This window comes from Pomacea canaliculata, linkage group LG6 (assembly GCF_003073045.1).
Source record: "Pomacea canaliculata isolate SZHN2017 linkage group LG6, ASM307304v1, whole genome shotgun sequence".
Lineage (NCBI taxonomy): Eukaryota > Metazoa > Mollusca > Gastropoda > Architaenioglossa > Ampullariidae > Pomacea > Pomacea canaliculata.
This window is the reverse complement of record NC_037595.1, coordinates 6,274,213-6,293,954: the sequence shown is the minus strand read 5'-3', so window position 1 is coordinate 6,293,954 and position 19,742 is coordinate 6,274,213. Positions and strand designations below refer to the sequence as shown.

At 42.1% G+C, this 19,742-nt stretch overlaps 5 protein-coding genes and 1 pseudogene across 5 annotated transcripts in view; all 6 read right to left on the bottom strand.

The window, feature by feature from the left end:
* Positions 1 to 247: 247 nt before the first annotated feature.
* Positions 248 to 5,099, bottom strand: LOC112567314 (sialate O-acetylesterase-like). Its single transcript, XM_025243962.1, has 9 exons — positions 4,988 to 5,099; positions 4,435 to 4,751; positions 4,055 to 4,191; positions 3,309 to 3,483; positions 2,940 to 3,031; positions 2,517 to 2,647; positions 2,158 to 2,312; positions 1,527 to 1,731; positions 248 to 1,287 (listed from the first exon to the last, which is right to left on the bottom strand). The coding sequence occupies exons 5-9, from the start codon at positions 2,989 to 2,991 to the stop codon at positions 1,042 to 1,044; spliced, it is 789 nt and encodes a 262-aa protein (XP_025099747.1). The 5' UTR covers positions 2,992 to 3,031; positions 3,309 to 3,483; positions 4,055 to 4,191; positions 4,435 to 4,751; positions 4,988 to 5,099; the 3' UTR covers positions 248 to 1,041.
* Positions 4,021 to 4,710, bottom strand: LOC112566017 (sialate O-acetylesterase-like). The gene is made up of 2 exons (XM_025241939.1): positions 4,435 to 4,710; positions 4,021 to 4,191 (listed from the first exon to the last, which is right to left on the bottom strand). Exons 1-2 carry the CDS (start codon positions 4,708 to 4,710, stop codon positions 4,021 to 4,023), a joined length of 447 nt encoding a protein of 148 aa, XP_025097724.1.
* Positions 5,100 to 6,182: 1,083 nt separating the features above from the next.
* Positions 6,183 to 19,742, bottom strand: part of LOC112567315 (sialate O-acetylesterase-like) — a gene marked incomplete in the record, with an annotated part of 123,602 nt that continues 110,042 nt past the window's right edge. Inside the window, 7 exon segments of the mRNA XM_025243964.1 lie at positions 6,183 to 6,546; positions 6,706 to 6,910; positions 7,064 to 7,218; positions 7,593 to 7,723; positions 7,986 to 8,076; positions 8,394 to 8,568; positions 9,086 to 9,220. Of these exon segments, the coding sequence (XP_025099749.1) occupies positions 6,301 to 6,546; positions 6,706 to 6,910; positions 7,064 to 7,218; positions 7,593 to 7,723; positions 7,986 to 8,037 (789 nt within the window).
* On the bottom strand, positions 8,390 to 9,718 carry LOC112566016 (sialate O-acetylesterase-like). The gene is made up of 3 exons (XM_025241938.1): positions 9,443 to 9,718; positions 9,086 to 9,221; positions 8,390 to 8,568 (listed from the first exon to the last, which is right to left on the bottom strand). The coding sequence occupies exons 1-3, from the start codon at positions 9,716 to 9,718 to the stop codon at positions 8,390 to 8,392; spliced, it is 591 nt and encodes a 196-aa protein (XP_025097723.1).
* LOC112566014 lies at positions 10,988 to 15,383 on the bottom strand (annotated as a pseudogene).
* Positions 16,843 to 19,742, bottom strand: part of LOC112567313 (ubiquitin-associated domain-containing protein 1-like) — a 40,004-nt gene continuing 37,104 nt past the window's right edge. The window contains 2 exon segments of the mRNA XM_025243961.1: positions 16,843 to 18,412; positions 19,269 to 19,407. Coding sequence (XP_025099746.1) covers positions 18,117 to 18,412; positions 19,269 to 19,407 — 435 coding nt within the window. The 3' untranslated portion in view covers positions 16,843 to 18,116.

The window sequence follows — 19,742 nt, the reverse complement described above, 5'->3', positions numbered from 1 at the left end:
AGAGAAATCCCTCCTCACCCTATTCCCAACTGGACAGTAGACCCTGTAAACATGTACCCGTCAAGACAGAATTGCCTTTACCCGAGACGAGATCTGAACCCAGAACCTCCTGAGCAAGCGTCTGTCCGACTATTTCGTGTAACGACAACACACATAAATAAAAACACTGGAGGTTACATCCTTATCGACTGACTGACATTCATTTGACATGACAGACATTCTCCTTATCGTCAGAAAATAAATGTGAGACAGGGATGCATTGTTGTTTTATTAATCTCTACATGACTTATCTTGCTCACGTCTTCAGTAAAAACTTTCGGAGGAGGTTTATCAGCAAGGACACTTTTAGGGCTGCACGTGTCAGGTAAAGTTGGGTGAGACTCGCTATCTTTTAGCTGAAGACCCTCTACAAGTCAAAAACTAGAAACTGGAACCATGACTAAGACATTTTAAATGTTTAAAGAAGGTATAGAAGGGACGCCGATTATTTGAATCATCCAGAATTTTACAAAAGTTTGCTGAATGAGAATGAACGCTTATGTCGGAACTCTTTTCGTGCTTGCACAATTGATAGAAATATCACACTTTCCAGCCAGAATAGTGGATGATGGAGGGTTTTTACTTGAACGTCTCTTTCTTTAACTGTAAGACCAGAGAGGTCATCTGCTGGAGTTCTAAAATGCTGTTTGCAGAAGAAATATTTAGGTAGCATCCAACAGCAGGTAGCTAGACTCCTTCTTTCTAATTTCTGTGTGATCAAAAAATACCTAAACTTTTTAAAAATATATTTTTTAGTTTCTTTCAGTTTGGCATCATTACATTCATCAGTATAATTTTGTCAATGACAACAATATGAGACAGAGGGAACAAATAAGTTGTAAATATTTATCATGTCCTGTGAATTGTAACTTGTGATTACAGTTACATCGGGATATTTCTTGTTGAACAAAATCAAAACGTATTTATGACAGTGGAACAGGAATGGCTTTCGCTATTTTGGTGACAAGGAAAGCACTATAAGATCTTTTAATCCTCCGTCTTTTAGGCGGGTAGCGTGTTGGTGATGTAGATAGGAGCGGGTAGGCTGGTGTCGGCGGAGTAGACGGCGCACTGTTTGAGGTTACAGGGACTCGTCCGCCAGGCGTAGCGCAGACCCAGCACCTTGTTGGAGTTGCAGCCGGAAGCGGCAATGGTCACGTGGGAGCCTTGGTGGCTTGTGATTGGTGCATCGACCCACCATGTTCCCTGCTCGGTACAGCTGTGGGCATTCGCTCCACCGCAGCAGACCTTGAGGCATGAAAGAAAAGGGAGAATAATTATTTGGTTACGAGAAACACTTACAGCTTTCCTATTGGTTAGTCCAACGGCGAAAAAAGCTGTGGTTCCTAAGAAAAGCAAAACAAACTAAAAAAAGCAAAGCTTTCATATTTTAATGACCAAAAAAGGCAAGGTAAAGGATATAAATGTCACAACTAAATTACATACCATTTTAACTGACACTTTTCAATTTTTTGTTTCTATCTTACCTCAAATCCCTTCGTGTTTCTGATGTCCAGCGATGTTCGCCCATTGTCGTACTCGATGGTTATCGTCCTCTGGGCGCCAGAACCGGTCACGTGGAACTGTGTGGGGAACGGTCCCTGGAACGTGACGTCACTGTGACCGTAGGCCACGTTGAGTGCTCCTAGCAGCAGGCGCTGGGCGACATCTTGCTTGTAGCGAGGATGGATGCTATCATTAAAAATACAGGGTTAAGTGTTTCTTAAATGATACAGCTAGCGTGTCTGCATGTGAATTTTACCATGAAATTATACTTGTAGATGTACGCCTTTTTATAGCCTTAGGTCTAAGTATATTCAGTGCAAATTAAAATGTTTTGGCTTCCGTTTCAAAGGCAAGGTCTGCATATTTTAGGGCTTTCGTACAGGATGTCAGACCTGTATCTTTGCTGTAGACAACATTAATCTACTCTTAAGAAGTGTTTGACTGGGACTGCGACAGAACTTTTGGGAGTTTAGCATCTTGGTCAATGTGCTAAGCTCGGACTTGTTTGCCGTTAAATTGCCAGTACCTTTACCAATTCAATGGCGGAGGTTGAATGTGTGGGCATGTTGCCCTGTTTAAAATGCTGGCAATGCAAGAAAGATGGTAACTCACGGATCGTAAGGGGAGGTGTAATCAGGCAAATCCATTGCCGTGGCCATGAAGGCATGAGGCTGGTCTGGGTTGGGGGCGTAGCCATATCCTCCGGTCTGTGCCCAGCGTATTGCAGGGAACGCCCCCATGTCTGCGGTGTTTTGGTAGGGAGCCAGCTGCCCAACACCAGGGTTTAATTGTGAACCAATGTTTAAAAACATTCTCGCTAAGCAACCTTTTGCATAGTTCAGGTAAATGGCAAAAAAAAAAATAAATAAATTTAAAAAAAATCTTGAAAAAAGAGTTATTTACGTCACTGTCGATGATAAACAATAAAACATTTAGGTAAACAGGTCATGTTAAGGTCAGGTATGACATACCTGAACATAACCGAAGGGAAAGTTTTGTGACGTCTCTCCCAGGGACTGTTGGTTGAACTGTGACCTCCACTGGCCGATCAACTGCTTCATCTGACACGCGTAGATGTCTGTCTGTTCCCAGTTAGCTTCGCCTGTGTTCAACATGTGCACATATTTTTATTGACCTCGAACTATTAAAGTAAGGTGTTAACGAGCAACACCGTGTACAGTAATAAGTCAAAGTCGTGACGTCATTTGTGTACATAGACACATCTTACAAACATTTGATTATCTCTCCACTGGCAGAAGTCTTCATATACTAAACGTATCCACCAAACACAGTCTCAACATCTGCGTTGTTGACGGTGACCTGTGCATGGATAAGAAGCAGAAAGTGTTCATATTTGAGTTCTGAGCATGTAAGATGTGAAAGATTTTATTTACCTTGATACCAGAGGGCGCCAAAAATGGTTAAACCGAGCAAAGGGCGAATCATGCCATTCCAGATGACAAGTGGTGTCTGTGGGCAGCAGGACCTAAGCGGCGGTTAGGAGGGACAGACAAAGTCGAGATGTGCATTGAGTAGCGCTCACGATTTCTAGCAGTTAGGACGGTTAGCGCAAAAGGGATTTGAAAAAAGGGTTACATCCAGGTCACTCAGGATAAGGTCAAGTGAAAAATAGAACTCAGCTAACCTTAAAAAGAGAGTCTATGTTCTAAAAATTAAATGCTATGTTCGTACCACCTATAAATTTAAACATCGTTTGTAAACTGAGAGTGAGAAGAAGGTACAAAAAAAGGACAAACTCTTACGGTTCCGGTTGTGAATGGTGTACAGCGGGACAGGCGTTGACAGCTTCAGGGGGAGACCAGGCCTCGATGGTGGTGCCTCCCCATGATGCTTCAACAAGGCCGATGGGATACTTCAGGTGAGGCTGCAGGTACTCCGCGAACAGCCAGCACACGGCGGAGAACGACTGTAGAGACTCTGTACACAGGTTTCATCTTAACTCTTCTGTCTATCCCCCAAAAGTTATCAGTCATTTGCACTGTTATACATTTTACATCACTTTCTGTAAAATAATTTTTACTTGGTCTTAATACTCTTGATTGATGAAAACTGTATTGTAGGACTAGTCTGAAGTTGTATTCTATCATCACATAAAGTAACGTGTTCTAATTAATATAATAACCTTTGTACTCATGATCTTTCTCGTTGCACAAATAAAGACAAACGTACCTCTTTCTTATTTTACAATACAGAGAAAATTATCCGACATATGAAGATATAAAATTAATCTTTAGCAAACACGTCTGTGAGGAGCATGGCGATATGAAATACAGGGGCATTAATAACGTATACTTTGTTACCTCCCTTCAGTACATAAATCCCTCCCGCGCCTCTGTACCCATAGTTGTGGGACCTTTAGACCAGCCGGTGCTAGGTTAGTTTGTTTCCAGTACATTCCCCCACCCTCCAACCCTTCTAGTCCATTAGCTGATCCTACAGTTATCTTTTCTCTGTTTAAAGCAATGTCCCTGGATGGCGTGTGACATACGGGTGGTGGGGAGACTCCATGGCAGGGCGACCAGCAGAGTGTCCAGAGGTGTGTTTGATTTCTGGTACTGAGCTTTGAAGAAGCGAATCGACGTTGAACTGAGTGGCTTTCTGAATTTCCTCGCTGGAGTTCATCACCTAAAGTGCATCATAACAGCGCCATTAAAGTAAAAACCATATTTTCAGAATACAATACGGATAAGCCCACACGATCTCATCTAGACCATTCTTAAATGTTGCCGTAGTTAGAATAGTTCTCGGTGAGTAAAAAATGTTAGCTTTGGATTGGAAGCACTTTAGAGGTCTATTACATGTAAACAAGCACAACCAAAGATGGTCGCATTCAAAGCAGCTTCAAATGACCCACCATGAGAAACTAACCTGACTCATTGCAAACTCCATGTTGCTCTGCCCAGAGCACAGCCACACGTCCCCGAAGAGCACGTCGTTGAGAGTGACCTGTCCCTCGCTGGAGCTGACCCTGATGACGAAAGGTCCGGGTTCTGTCACAGCGGGCAGCTTCACCTTCCACTTGCCGCTGTGAACCTGACCTGTGACCGGTGACCCATGACCCACGATCTGGGCAGTGACGGTGTCGCCCTCTTTAGTCGCTGTTCCAGTGAGGACAGCTCGCTGGGGACCCCGCTGCAGGACCATGTGGTCGCCATAGTAATTGGACACGTGCAAGGCGGCCTCACCTGATGCAAAGAAAGACGATTGTCTTTGTGATTTGTCATCATCACAACACACGCATGCGCACTCACCAACAAATACCTTTGTGCAATACAGGGTAAGTCCAGGTTGTAAACGTTAACTTCACTCGTTATCAGAAAAATTTACTCTTTTTTTGGTTAAACTGCACAGTGACAGAACCGTGTCCCTAAATAAATATATTTTTACAGAACGGGGATATTAGCAAGTCATGTTAACAAACTTCGAGTAGAGAGAAGACAGCAGAAAAAAACTGCGATGATCAGCTCCTGCAAGAACATTCTGGCAACGGGAGATTGTCAAAGACCGTGTACTAGCTCTTTGCGAATGATTTTTATAACCGGGAGATAAGCAATCTCAAACTATCATTAGCCGTCCCCTTTACCTTGCCGCACCTTGTAAATCATGACAGGACAGTAACAATGACAAGGAGCCAAAACTAATCAGACATTGCGAAACACAGACTCTGGTTTATGCTGCAAGTAAACCGCTTGTCGCATTATTTATTAATAGTTTTCTTTCTTTCTAAATATGAGGGATCAATTATCAATTTCAACAAATAATGAGAAAATACTTTATGTTTTGAAGTATACCTCCCTCCCACATTCACACATCTAAAAGAACAATGGTAAAAGGACTATTGAACAACAATTACCAAATAAATACACCCCGCCCTCCAGCCGGTGGTGGTGCTCTTGCCCAGGGGGCGCATGGCCCTCCCTGCCATCAGCCCCTGAGATCTGAGAATTGTTGCAATCAAACTTAGAGACATGTAACGAAAGTTTCGTTGAAGTGAGATTTGAAAAATTAAGAAATTCGAAAGCAGTTAATTTATCATTGAAAACGATTGTCGTACTTTTTGTAGAATCGAGGTTGAATTCCTTACTCGCTGGTCTTTGTTAGCGTTTTATATTTTTTTAGAGAAAATTGAATTTTCTAAAATCTGTATGTTCTATGATTTTTTGCATTTTGCTCAACAAATATAAAAAGTTATGTATGCTTAGTTTAGCTATAAGACGGTAAAAGTAAAAAACGCTGTTTGTGCACATTGTTATCAGTTGTCGGAGAGTAGTTATATTTTTAGTAACATGCTGATGCCGAGTTCAAATAAAGACACACAACATGCAGTTACAAAGTTCACATTGAGAATAAAAGGATCACACAAAACTGTCAGCATTTTGTGAGAAAGAGAGAAGTAATTCGTATCGTTTCTCTTTATTTTATTCAGTCATTCTTGCATTGTGTCCGTCTGCACTCTAACTGTTCGCGATGATGTTGGGTTAATAAACATGGAAACACCACCCTCCACTCTGCTTGGTCGTCCTCATACCTATCTAGTTAACATCTCTAACATCAGCGAGGATGATTACCAATCGTCTACACATCTGGTTTGTTTATTAAGAACAAAACACAACAAGCCAGTCACTGAGAGACTTTTAATAAAATGTGTCGGTACGTATTTAGAAATGCATGCGGCATCCTTTGAACAATGCTTTGCATGTTGTACCCGAGGTGTGTAAGCCCAGTAATGTGTTTTTAAGCGGGTAGCGTGTTGGTGAGGTATGGAGGAGCGGGTAGGCTGGTGTCGGCGGCGTAGATGGCGCACTGTTTGAGGTTACAGGGACTTTCTCGCCACGCGTAGCGCAGACCCAGCACCTTGTTGGCGTTGCAGCCGGAAGCGGCAATGGTCACGTGTGAGCCTTGGTGGCTTGTGATTGGTGCATCAACCCAATATGTTCCGTGCTCGGCACAGCTGTGGGCATTCGCTCCACCGCAGCAGATCTGCAAATACAAAACGAGATGTCATTTCCGTGAGAACCTTAGGGCATTCATAGAATACTGTACAGAGTTCATCACACGTACGTCACGTGAGCAGCTAACATACGAGATTGAGAGGGAAGTGCAGCTTTATATCCTTTTATGGTGATCTTTGGCGCTTACTGCAAATCCATTTGTGTTTCTGATGTCCAGCGATGTGCGGCCATTGTTATACTCGATGGTTATCGTCCTCTGGGCGCCAGAACCGGTCACGTGGAACTGCGTGGGGAACGGTCCCTGGAACGTGACGTCACTGTGACCGTAGGCCACGTTGAGTGCTCCTAGCACCAGGCGCTGGGCGACATCTTGCTTGTAGCGAGGATGGATGCTGGTTAGGACAAGTGAGAGAAAACCAGAAATCTTATGGTTAAAAGTAAGGATCCGCAGGAGACAGAAATAATTTGTTAGAAAGTTAAAAAAAACTGAAAACATTCCCATCAATAATCATCAAAAGTGCTTACAGTTGAGTGTCATAACTCACGGATCGTAAGGTGAGGTAAAGTCTGGCAAGTCCATAGCTACAGCCATGAAGGCACGGGGTTGGTCGGGGTTGGGGGCGTAACCATGACCCCCGGTCTGTGCCCAGCGCAGGACAGGAAACGCTCCCACATCCTGGGTGTTGTGGTAGCCCGCCAGCTGTTAAACACAACCGTTACAATACAAACCAATCTTCGAAACAATTTTCTAGCATTATACATTTTTGGAAACCATTAGGGTAACCTGCCGGTCCCAAGCCCGGATGAAGGAGGAGGGTTGGGCGTGGGACTAGCAACCCCATCCTGTAAAAAAGAAAACTGTACAGAAACCACAAGTTGAGGCCCTATCCTCCACTGGGGGCGAATAGGAACAAGAATACATTTTTGGGGAAAATCTTGTATATCTGTGTGCCTTGGATGGAATGAAGCAATAATATTTATTCATTCTTAGAAATGAGATACTTGTGTCTCTGTCGTAAATAACATGATTGTGACACATCCAATGACAGTAAAGGTGTAGTAAAGGTGACATACCTGAACATAACCGAAGGGAAAGTTTTGTGACGTCTCTCCCATGGACTGTTGGTTGAACTGTGACCTCCACTGGCTGATCAACTGCTTCATTTGACACGCGTAGATATCTGTCTGATCCCAGTTCGATTCCCCTGTGTTCATGTCCAATGTTTTTTTACGACATCAAATTATTAAGTCTTCCAGTAAGGTGCCAATGACAACTTGTGGGCATTGGTAAATTTATAGCTTTTGCAAATTAAAGGTGAACTTATTTTTATAAACAAAACAGATAAATATGGTCCCGTAACCGTTCTGTTGATGTTGACCTGTGCATAGAACAGAACAAAAAGTATTCACTCATATTTGGTAAAATATTCTGTTCTGAGCATGTAAGATGTGAAAGATTTTATTTACCTTGATACCACAGGGCGCCAAAAATGGTTAAACTGAGCAACGGGTGAATCATGCCATTCCAGATGACAATTGGTGTCCCTGGGCAGCAGGCCTGATGGAGGTTGGGAGGGAAAGACAAAGTCGAGATGTGCATTGATTAACTCTCACGATGTCTATGAGTTAGGACGGTTAACACAAAATGGAGTTTAAAAAGTTACGTCCAGGACACTCAGGACAAGATCGAGAGAAAAGTATGGGAGTGGTGTGACATTAGTGGTGTCATTTTACAAATATAATAATAAAATAGATTATAAATTATTATTGATACAATACAAAACATAAATACTATGTTCGTACCACCGATAAATTTAAACATCGTTTGTAAACTGAGAGTGAGAAGAAGGTACAAAAAAAGGACCAAGCTCTTACTGTTCCGGTTGTGAATGGTGTACAGCGGGACAGGCGTGAACAGCTTCTGGGGGAGACCAGGCCTCGATGGTGGTGCCTCCCCAAGTTGCTTCAACGAGGCCGATGGGATACTTCAGGTGAGGCTGCAAGTACTCCGCGAACAGCCAGCACACGGCGGAGAACGACTGTAGAGACTCTGGACACAGGTTTAGTCTCAACTCTTCTGTCTATCCCTCAAAAGTTATCAGTTACTTGCACTATTATGCCTCACCTTCTGTGAATCATTCCTACATATATCCTCCTCGCAGTCTATTGATGAAAACTTTACAGATGTAATAACTCATGTCACATGAAGTTCACGTGACATAGTAACCTTTGCACAAACATCTATCTACATATCATTCTTTCTTATTCGATATGACAGCAGAGAAAGTATGTGGCATACGGGAAAAAATGTAATTAATTAATATTTAACTCTTTAAAACAAGTCTGAGAGGAGCATGCGGGTATGAACGCTCGGTGGATCAGAGTTACCTCCTTTTAATACCTAAATCCCGTTAGACCAGTCGATATCCTAGGTTAGGCTTCTCCCACAACAGTTCCCTCCCTCTACCTCTTGTGGTCTATTAGCTAATAAAGAATTGTCATTGTCATTAGCTAACCCTAGAGTTATCTTTGCTCGTGACTATTGCACCAAGCGGCGTGTTACATACGGGGGTTCGGGAGACTCCATGGCAGGGCGACCAGCAGAGTGTCCAGAGGTGTGTTTGATTTCTGGTACTGAGCTTTGAAGAAGCGAATCGACGTGAACTGAGTGGCTTTCTGAATTTCTGCGTTGGAGTTCATCACCTGAGATACATTGTAACAGCGCCGGGAGAATTAAAAAATGACTTACACTACAAGATTTTCTCATCTGGAGCATTCTGAAAGTTATCTGCAGCTTTAAAGTAAGAAATGTCTTGGATACATCAGCAAAAATCTGTGTGTTTCTTGATGGTATTCTACTCCTCATGGATTCTTCATTACAGAGAAACTTTCACAATCAAGTGATGTTCAATTTCGACACTAACCTGCTTCATTTGAAACTCCATGTTGCTCTGCCCAGAGCACAGCCACACGTCCCCGAAGAGCACGTCGTTGAGAGTGACCTGTCCCTCGCTGGAGCTGACCCTGATGACGAAAGGTCCGGCTTCTGTCACAGCGGGCAGCTTCACCTTCCACTTGCCGCCGTGAACCTGACCTGTGACCGGTGACCCATGACCCACGATCTGGGCAGTGACGGTGTCTCCCTCTCTAGTCGCTGTTCCAGTGAGGACAGCTCGCTGGGGACCCCGCTGCAGGACCATGTGGTCGCCATAGTAATTGGACACATGCAAGGCGGCCTCACCTGATGCAAAGAAAGACGGCGGCTGTGGGATTGTCTCTGTCCTTTCTCATCATCGCAACACACCAACAAATACCTTTGTGCAATACAGGGTAAGTAAGGTTGTCAAGATTGAACGTTTAACGGGTGCAGAAGTCAACTTCCCTCGTTTTCAGAAACTTTTACTCTTTTTTAAAAAAACTGAGCAATGAATACAAATTTCTTTTACAGAACCGGGACATTAGCAAGTCATGTTAAAACAAACTTCGAGTAGAGAGAAGACAGCTGAAAAAACTGCGATGATCAGTCCTGCAAGAACATTCTTACTACAGGAGATTGTCAAAGACCGTGTACTAGCTCTTTGCGAATGATTTTATAACTGGGAGATAAGGAATCTCAAACTATCATTTGCTGTCCCCTTTACCTTGCTGCAAGTTTCAAATAATGACAGGACAGTAGAACAATGAAAACGATACAAAAAAATTATCGGACATCGAGAAAAAGAGACTCAGGTTAGGATTGCAAGTGTTGTTGACTGTTTTATTGTTTTATGTGAACTTTAAAACCGTTGCTTTCTCTTAAAATGGTTTGATAACGAATGTAGGGGAAAGAGGTGTGTCATAGGTGTGTCATTGCTTGCAGACGTTCAAAGGAAAGAATACAACGATCCTACACTCCATTATACAATGAAAAGAATGCTCTAGAAAGCGTTTATAAAAGTGAGAAAGGAAAGATTAAAATAGTGTAGAAACCCTTCAGAATTACAATAAAGGTCCAAAATCTTGTTGAGGGACAATAAAAAAAGTTTTTCTCAAAAAAGGGCAACTCAAACGTAGTGGCAGCACGTGCAGAAAGAATGTAGCAGATGGCGCTGGTCTTATGTCACTCAGACAGACTGACGGACTGACAGACTGACAGACTGATGTAAGTTGTTTATCAAGGACCATGTCTGATGAAGCCCAGATTTCGGACAGATGATGTGAATGTCATGTTAGTGTATCGAATTATGACTTAATTAATGAACGATGATTAATTTCCTCTCCTCAAGCAGCAGAGGATGTCAGTTTTATCACCGTTAAGTTGAAGGGTTTTTTTTTTTTAGTACCATCCAATCTTTGGTGTCATTTATACCTTCTTCATTCCCAGAGCCCGAAAACACAGAACAGCATCTGTTCCAATCCATTTCTAGTGACCATCACTATCACCAATCATCAACTTGTTGTTGTATTATGAACAAAGCACAACAAACCAATCATCGACAGGTTTTTAATGAAATTTGTAGAAAAATATTTGTATGAAGCGTCTGTTAAATGCGTTACGAGTTGTACCTGAGGTGTGTAAACTTTATATTGTGTTTTTAAGCGGGTAGCGTGTTGGTGAGGTATGGGGGAGCGGGTAGGCTGCTGTCGGCGGCGTAGATGGCGCACTGTTTGAGGTTACAGGGACTTTCTCGCCACGCGTAGCGCAGACCCACTACATTGGTGGAGTTGCAACTGGAAGCGGTAATGGTCACGTGTGAGCCTTGGTGGCTTGTGATTGGTGCATCCACCCACCATGTTCCTTGATCAGTACAGCTGTGGATATTTTCACCGCCACAGCAGATCTACAGACGTAAAGGAAACAAGAAAATTTTTTTAAGTAAACAAGACCTTTCTTTTATGAATGCAGGAAAAGCGCAACGAGTGCACGCTAAACTCAATTTTGTACTCATCGAGCTAAAAGCTGGAAACTTTAGCTCGGGGAGGGACTAGCAACAAAATTCAAAATTAAAACTTTTGGTCTCATTTACGCCTGTTCATTTTCCCTTACATCGAATCCCGTGTTTCTGATGTCCAGCGATGTGCGGCCATTATTATACTCGATGGTTATCGTCCTCTGGGCGCCAGAACCGGTCACGTGGAACTGTGTGGGGAACGGTCCCTGGAACGTGACGTCACTGTGACCGTAGGCCACGTTGAGTGCTCCTAGCACCAGGCGCTGGGCGACATCTTGCTTGTAGCGGCCATGGATGCTGGTTTGGACAAGTGAGAAAAGCCCACCAGGCTTTTAAAAGTTAATCATTGTAGTAAACAGAAGTTTTCTGAGAGCGAGAAACTTTCATTGTGTCCAGAACCTTTTTCACATACCCATAATGCCTTTTGATAGTGTTGTGAATTCGTGATCGATTAATTAACATTATTTTGATGCAAGCAAGGAGATAATGTTAGCCTCCTAGCGGTAGGACTGAGAAGCTATTGGCTATACTCTTGTCAACATTACTACGCAGCTGGAAGCCACGGACTGTATTGTTTATAAACGTAAGAATTGCATCTCTTTTCCCCGAGGTTTGTTCAAAAAGACATCGAGAGACCAGAACTATTATTCATCAACTTTATTACACCCGAAGATTTCATTAAAAAGAAGGAAATTAAATGAAACCTACCACACAGAAAATAATCCATACAGGTGGGCTTTACAAGTTTCCACACACAGACTCTCTCTCTCCTCCTAAAACCCTAAATATCTCAGCCATTCAAATATATCATGTATCTGTCATAACTCACGGATGGTAAGGTGAGTTAAAGTCTGGCAAGTCCATAGCTACAGCCATGAAGCATGGGCTGGTCGGGGTTGGGGGTGTAACCGTATCCCCCGGTTTGTCCCCAGCGCAGGACGGGAAAGTCTCCGACATCCTGGGTGTTGTGGTAGGCCGCCAGCTGTCGCGAAAATTCTGTTCTTTAGGTCATTTTTAATTGAACAATGTACTGAAGAATTAAACCTCCGAAATACTTATACAAGACCTATTTCATTGTCAAATTTACCTGCAAACAACTTATACTCTGAACATGATGAAAAAGTACAATGTCCCGATTATTCACCTCAAAATCGTTGTTGACCTGTGACCTCTACACACGACTTTGTTAAACAAGTTCGATATTATAGGGCCTTTCTATTGAATTATTCTATCGTGTTCTATCTTACAAAGTCATCTATCAAACAGCTGTTGTATGACGATTGTGAAACCTATATATATATAAAGACGACAAGGAGTAGAAAACGAAGAGTGAAACACTCATGTAAATAGTCATTTGTATACCGTCTAAGTGAATGATAAAAGATTGAAAAAAAATAATGCCGCAAGTTTTACCTGAACGTAACCGAAAGGAAAGTTAAGTGACGTTTCTCCCATGGACTGTTGGTTGAACTCTGACCTCCAGGTGCTGATCAACTGCTTATCTGACATGAGTAAACGTTTGCGTTGTCCGTGTTTGCTTCCCCTGTAATGGTCCAAGTCAACGGATTTATTTTCACCACAAAATCAGAGTTAGTTTCTAAACATTCTTTGAAGATCGCGTACCAGTGTGTGAGTAAAGTGAATGGAGAAAAGTAAACAAATTACAGGCCAATCAAAGCTTCCATTAACACTATTGTTGTTCATTCTTCTTTATGTCTATCTTTTAATGAAATGTAACAACAACAACAACAACAACACTCAAACATGCTTCTTCTCTAACCTTGATACCAGATGGCCCCAAAGATGGTCATACTGAGTAGCGGGTGAATCATGGCATTCCACAGCACAATATTGGCCTGAGCACAACAAGTCCTAAAGAAAGAATAAGACTTGTAAGCCATTACCACTGTGTACTGTCTAGTTATTTAGAGCATGGTAGTAAGTAATATGTCATAATGTTTAGTTAGTGTCCAGGTATGTGTATGCGTATGTAAATAAATGAGATAAAGAAGCACTACAAGATGTAAAAATAGGACACTTAAAAAGAGCAACAAAAAGTCGTTTACAGCAAAAAAAGGAAAAATAAATAAATATATATCTAACCCGAACACCAGCAGTGTTTTAGTCTGTCTTTCTCTCAGATCAAGCCAAAACCAAAACGCGCAATCGTCCACCATACACTTATCAACATCAAGAAAATGTATCTTTCTCTTCTTAAAAACTAAGAACATAGTTTGACATTAAATACATCAACAATGCACCAAACAAATAGCCTTATAAGCACCGAGTTCTTACGAGTGCTTCTGACTGTGATCTATAGCGGGACAGGCGTTAACAGCTTCGGGGGGAGACCAGGCTTCGATGGGGGTACCTCCCCACGACGACTCCACAAGGCCGATGGGATACTTCAGGTGAGCTGCAGGTACTCCGCGAACAGCCAGCACACGGCGGAGAAATTGTGAAGACTCTCTGGAATGTTGGAAGAGAAATATTGGCCTTATGCTCCAAATCTCGAAATTAGCAGTAACTTTAAAGTTCACTGAAAGTTGTAAAGTCTTGCTACATCTCAATTTTGTTTCTATGAACGTCGAGATGGACTTGGAAGAATTCAAATTTTCATTTTAAAAATTGACTTTTGTTGTTTGTTGTTGTTGTTGTTGTTGTTGTTGTTGTTGTTGTCCTTTGTTTTTAGACAATGTCATCAATGGCACACACCCACAATGTTTCTTCCACTTTGACATGCTTCAAAAAAAAAAAAAATTAGGAATAGTTACTGATCCTCCTAGGGAAAATGTTCGTGCGTGCATACTCGTACTCCTCAATGGCCTCCTGGGAATCGGGAGTACTTTGCTCAAACGAACGAGACAAGTGGGCTGGATGGAAAATATTTTCTCTGCCTTGGAATGGCTATACGTACGGGAGTTAGGGAGACTCCAGTTCTGGGCTACGACTAGGCTGTCCACAGGCCTGCTGGATTGTTTTTTCTGGACTTTGAAGAAGCGAATGGTTTGGAACTGGCTGACCTTCTGCAGCTCCGCAGAGGCGTTCATCACCTGGCATAAACATAAATTCGCCTTAACAGCACGTTCTGCATTTAAATTTGCCGGACCGAATTCACACTTTGAAAGAACATAGACAATTGTGAACAATATCATTATTCGGTAGAAATAAATTCATCCATCGATAACGGCAAAAACATTATTGTTGAGCATCTATAAACAGATAAGTAAATAAATAATATTCATACAAATTACAGGCGAGCAAGCGTACCTTATAGAGTTCGAACTCCATGTTGCTCTGCCCAGAGCACAGCCACACGTCCCCGAAGAGCACGTCGTTGAGAGTGACCTGTCCCTCGCTGGAGCTGACCCTGATGACGAAAGGTCCGGGGTCAGTCATAGCGGGCAGCTTCACCAACCACTTGCCGCTGTGAACCTGACCTGTGACTGGTGACCCATGACCCACGATCTGGGCAGTGACGGTGTCGCCCTCTTTAGTCGCTGTTCCAGTGAGGACAGCTCGCTGGGGACCCCGCTGCAGGACCATGTGGTCGCCGTAGTAATTGGTCACATGTAGGTCGGCATGACCTGATTCAAAGATCCAACTCTTTTTATGTCGCTCTGTTCTTTATGAAATTCCAATTCCCTCTCTCCTCTTTCTCTCGCTCTCTCCTTTCCTTTTGCTTCCCTCTGTAAATATGATTCGTGTTTGGAAGGGAGAAAAGACGGTATGAGTGTTGATGATTCGAAAACAGGAACAGAACTATGAATTAAGGCGTTTTAACAAGCTGCAAATACATTTTCTAGAATGATGCCACCAACAAGACTTACCTGGAGTGGCAAAAAAGCTGACAACAAATATTGTGAGGATGAGAGCCCGTGGAGCCATTCTGTTGACTGGAAAGCAAGGTGAAAATTTGGTCGTTTGGACATTGAGAGATACGGCTGTTCTTTTTTTTTTTTTAAACATGTTACTCATAATTTCTGATTTGGTCCTGCTGATAATACCCGTGACAGAAAGCTTATCTTTAAAACAGAAAATAAAGCTCAGTAAGCGGCAGTTGCACTACTTTGTTGATATCTGACTCATGTCGGGGAACTTGAGTCGTCAGATCATGTAGACCAGGGATGCCCAACCGACGGCCCGCGGGCCATATCCGGCCCGCGACGCGGTGCCATCCGGCCCGCGAAACTTCTGCCCACAGTACAGGAAATCGGCATGTTAGTAATAAAAAAAAAAAAAACCGAAAAAAGGGAAGAAGTATTTATCCCCATGTAGGGGCGTCTCTCAATCTTTTTTTCGATGGACGAACATTTCGATTCAGTGCTCCGACTTGGTGTCTCTACGATGAGGCCGGACATTCAGAAGTTGGTTTCGGGTAAACAACTTCAAATATCTCACTAATTACTGCATAATTAATGGTAATTATGACTTGTTTCTAATAAAAAATGGTATCTGCTCTATTTTTTTTTCTTTTTTGTATTTTTGCGGTGAAGTGGCCCGCGACACGGCTGTCCGAAATGGATATGGCCCGCAGGCCGAAAAGGTTGGGCATCACTGCCTTAGATAATAGAACAAATCATATCCACTTAGACGCTGGTCATCAGTTTTCAATCACAGCCCAAAATAATTGACGAAGATTTTATATGGCAGTGGATTGATGCCGCAGAAAGGCGCAATAAGACCCGGGTCGTGATGGGATAATGACAGATGACACGTGCTTTACTCAATTCTGACATAGATAACTGGTATTATAAGGCTAGATTCAGATGCAGTCCTCAAAGAGTAACATTAACTCAGCATCAGCTACAAACGAGTACTATGAACTCCGGAAGATCAGCTCGATTTGTCATACTCTCCTTTAGCAATAATTATTGTCTGCCATGTAAACCATTGTGTAACTACTCCATCTGTACTCTGTTTATAGTATCTATATCCATTAATAGCTTTATCGATCTTGTATTTCATCTTTATGCTGTTCAATGTGTCTATATGCATCTTATCTTTCACTGTTATCTAATGTTTATTTATCATTATTGGTCAGCGCAGAATGCGACCTATCTTGTACGGGATGCAATGCAATACAAGTACACATCATCATCATTATTGTTGTTACGTGATGCATGTGGCATCTGTTTACAGGGCTGGTAGCCTTGCCGTGATATAGCAGTAGTTGCTGGCTCCGAGTAAAACACCAATTTCCACCCCTACTCCCCTACCTCGAGACTCACTCATTCAAAACACAAACTTATATCCCCTGGACACCTGGCAGACGAATTTTTTTTTCCCCACTTAACTGCTAGAACGAGGCTCGGAACCACAAAACTTCCGGTTTCTTCACATTTCAGATTAACTACTAAAAAGAGGCAGGAAACCACATAGCTTCCAGTTTATTCACATTCTTTGTTACGGCTCGCCGAGACTCACAGCAGATCACTTCGCAAGAGGCCGAGAGTGAGTCTCGGCATACAGACATCAGTCCATAAATACACGTTCATGATTCAAAACACAAGCATAGACAAGGAATTTTGATACGTGCTAATTTTTACAAATTTATTTTTATTTTGTGGGGTGTGTGTGTAAAATTGTTAGGCAAGGTTTTCAGTATTCAAAGCAAAGATAGTGTTGTTGTCTAGGCTGGAAACCAAGTAGTGCATGCTCACAGGCAGAACTGAGTCAGAGAACTAAATATAGCCGCATCACTATACAACCTGATACAGAAATCAAAGGGAGAGAACTCAGGAAAACTCCCGAATACTCGTCTGACCATTGGCGATGCTTTGGACTGCATCGCACACTAACAGCGAGACTTGGTGGCACAGAGGACAGACATTATACAAGCACGATGTTGACGACTTCAGGTTTAGCAATGTGACAAAAATTAAGCACTGGTTTAGAGTTAAGCCAGTTTAATTTTTCGGAAAAAATGTTTAAAAATGAAGCAATGAGTAGTCTGCCTTGGGCCTTTTAAATGTAAATTCGCAATGGTTGATTATAGCTGTCCTAAATTTATACTGGTCGACATAGAAAGTGAGGCAGAAGTACTGCTGCAATTTCTTATGTTTAAGAAAAAAAGAGTGATGGGCATCAGTTTGCCACACGCATGGCAGATCTTAAAAAAATAAAAAATAGGTTTAATCTCTGGTAAACGTGAAAAATCTACACCTGACTGCAAATTAAAAAATTAAAAGTGCACAGAAACAAAATGCTTCAAACCAACAAGATTCATCAAGATCTGACTCTTCAATAATAATAATAATAATGATGATGTCAAAAATTTATTAAAAAATGCATGCTCTAAAACAAAAAGAAAAATAACCAACCAAGCAATCCTGCATTAGCAAAAGCTCCACAGAAAAAAAAACCCCAAAATCTGAGATTTGCTGTACTGTGTCTATTGTGAAAAGAGTTCCCCCTAACTGAATCTGCAATCTATGCTGTCACATTCTGGGCACAGGCAGCACTAGTAAAACCTCAGTAAAACCACTGCACTTAGCCTGTACTGCATACAGTTAACTTTCTATTCCAGAGACTGCCTCAGCAGCAAAATGGTCTGCAGTTTCTGATAAGCAGACTGCCAATCACAGCATTGCACTTTGCACAAACAGAATTCCATTAGAAGAAAACAAGAAAAAGGACAAACGCAAAGAACTACAGTCACTAGACATCATCTTGGCTCCTGAGGCGGTGATGACTTAGATGAGGTGCAAGCACAAGAGTTAGCCTGCGAAGAGGGTGCTGGAGGCGAACTGCTGGATGTTCCTGTTGAGGTGGTTGGGGACGATGCTAAGGTCAATGATGCTGCAGGAGAGGCCACAGAAGGTGGGTCTGTGGTTGTAGAAATTTGATTTCCATTAAGCCGCATCTGATAAATGCGCAAAACTTGCATAAGAATGGGTCCTGTCTCGGGGTCATTCAGCCACTGGCTAGCAGCCAAAGGGCTTTCCAGCATCTGCAAGAAAGCTACAAATCCATGCACAAGACACACACCCACACGCATGCGAGCGCACATACACAAGTCTTAAGCTTTCCGTTTTTCATCTGATACTACTAGCCTTTAAGCTAAGTCATAAGGAGGGGAAGGAAAAGCTGCAAATGGGAAAACAATTAACCAAATAAGTTGATTTCCAAGGAAATTACATCTAAAATGTGTTTTTCATGCAGTTTTTCAAGATTTTTTTTATATTTAGCAAAGGCTTGCTTTAATGAATCAAACAAGCAGAAACATTCTCTATATTAAGCCTTGTTTCAAATATTTTTAATTATAGTGTATATGATTGAGTATCAATTTTTAATCTTCATGCAAGCTTTTGTGAATAAGTAGGTGTAGGGGGGGGAATATACAATTATGACACAAACAAGCATCACAAAACTATATTAGGCAAGCCCACCAGTGAACCCCATGTAAACACCTTTGGCACAATCTAGAGCAGATCAAAGTGTGCCGAGACGAGTGGTCCCCGCAACTCAGGGCAGCCAACCTTCACAAAGTGTATTGGTGATGCGCATAACATGCTAACCGTTACAAATAACGAGGTATAACGTAGTTTTATGTCTTATTACTATACTACTGTCAAAAGTACATTTAAAAAAATGAAACACAATGCAAGCATCACAAAACTGATAGGCTTGGTGTTCCAATCTGCCCCACTTAAGTGAAAGTGGTCCCCATTAAACACCTTTGGGCACAATCTAGAGGATCGGTGCATTTATACTAAGCCTGAAAAGTTACTAAAGGTCTACATGAAAAAGAACGCTGAGATGTTAAGAAAGCCTTATAACTTTCACAGAATATCTCCTCAAGCCAACTCTGTAGTACCTAGCAAGCATCTTTGATTGTTAAGGCCAAGCTGTACAGTGGGGTTTTGCATGATGGCCTGGTACACAGGAGATGAGGGATCCAGGCCTTCTTCCACCATTGCAGATTGGTCCTTCCGATCACCAAGCAGCCAGTCACACTAGAAAGATAATTTTAAAAAACAGGTATGATTCTACCAGAGACTAAAAAATTTAATATTTGTCCCAATTCAAATTTAATGATGACAACATAGTTTGATTACTTGTGCATCCTTAGCTTCCTAACTACCTAAGCCAAGAATCTAGTGTAATAAGTAATGTTTCATATACCAAAGCAAAATATTAATTTTATGTTTGCTGTCAACTAGATATTTAAACTGTTGGTTGTTTTGTCGGTTGGTTTATTTAGTGGGAAAGTGCTTCCACCTTGCATCAATTTTGCACGATGGAGGGAGGGGAGGGGGGAAGAAACCGGAGAAAAACCCCCGACACCCAG

What these genes read in the sequence shown, in the direction of transcription:
- LOC112566016 (XM_025241938.1), bottom strand. Translation starts at nt 9,718, where the DNA reads ATGGTCCTGCAGCGGGGTCCCCAGCGAGCTGTCCTCACTGGAACAGCG. An exon ending in TGGAGTTTCAAATGAAGCAG is followed by an intron (nt 9,222 to 9,442) that starts GTTAGTGTCGAA and finishes AATGTATCTCAG; the next exon opens with GTGATGAACTCCAACGCAGA. An exon ending in ATGGAGTCTCCCGAACCCCC is followed by an intron (nt 8,569 to 9,085) that starts GTATGTAACACG and finishes ACCTGTGTCCAG; the next exon opens with AGTCTCTACAGTCGTTCTCC.
- LOC112567314 (XM_025243962.1), bottom strand. Translation starts at nt 2,991, where the DNA reads ATGATTCGCCCTTTGCTCGGTTTAACCATTTTTGGCGCCCTCTGGTAT. An exon ending in TGGCGCCCTCTGGTATCAAG is followed by an intron (nt 2,648 to 2,939) that starts GTAAATAAAATC and finishes TGTTGAACACAG; the next exon opens with GCGAAGCTAACTGGGAACAG. An exon ending in TACACCTCCCCTTACGATCC is followed by an intron (nt 1,732 to 2,157) that starts GTGAGTTACCAT and finishes TTTTAATGATAG; the next exon opens with CATCCATCCTCGCTACAAGC.
- LOC112566017 (XM_025241939.1), bottom strand. Translation starts at nt 4,710, where the DNA reads ATGGTCCTGCAGCGGGGTCCCCAGCGAGCTGTCCTCACTGGAACAGCG. An exon ending in TGGAGTTTGCAATGAGTCAG is followed by an intron (nt 4,192 to 4,434) that starts GTTAGTTTCTCA and finishes GATGCACTTTAG; the next exon opens with GTGATGAACTCCAGCGAGGA.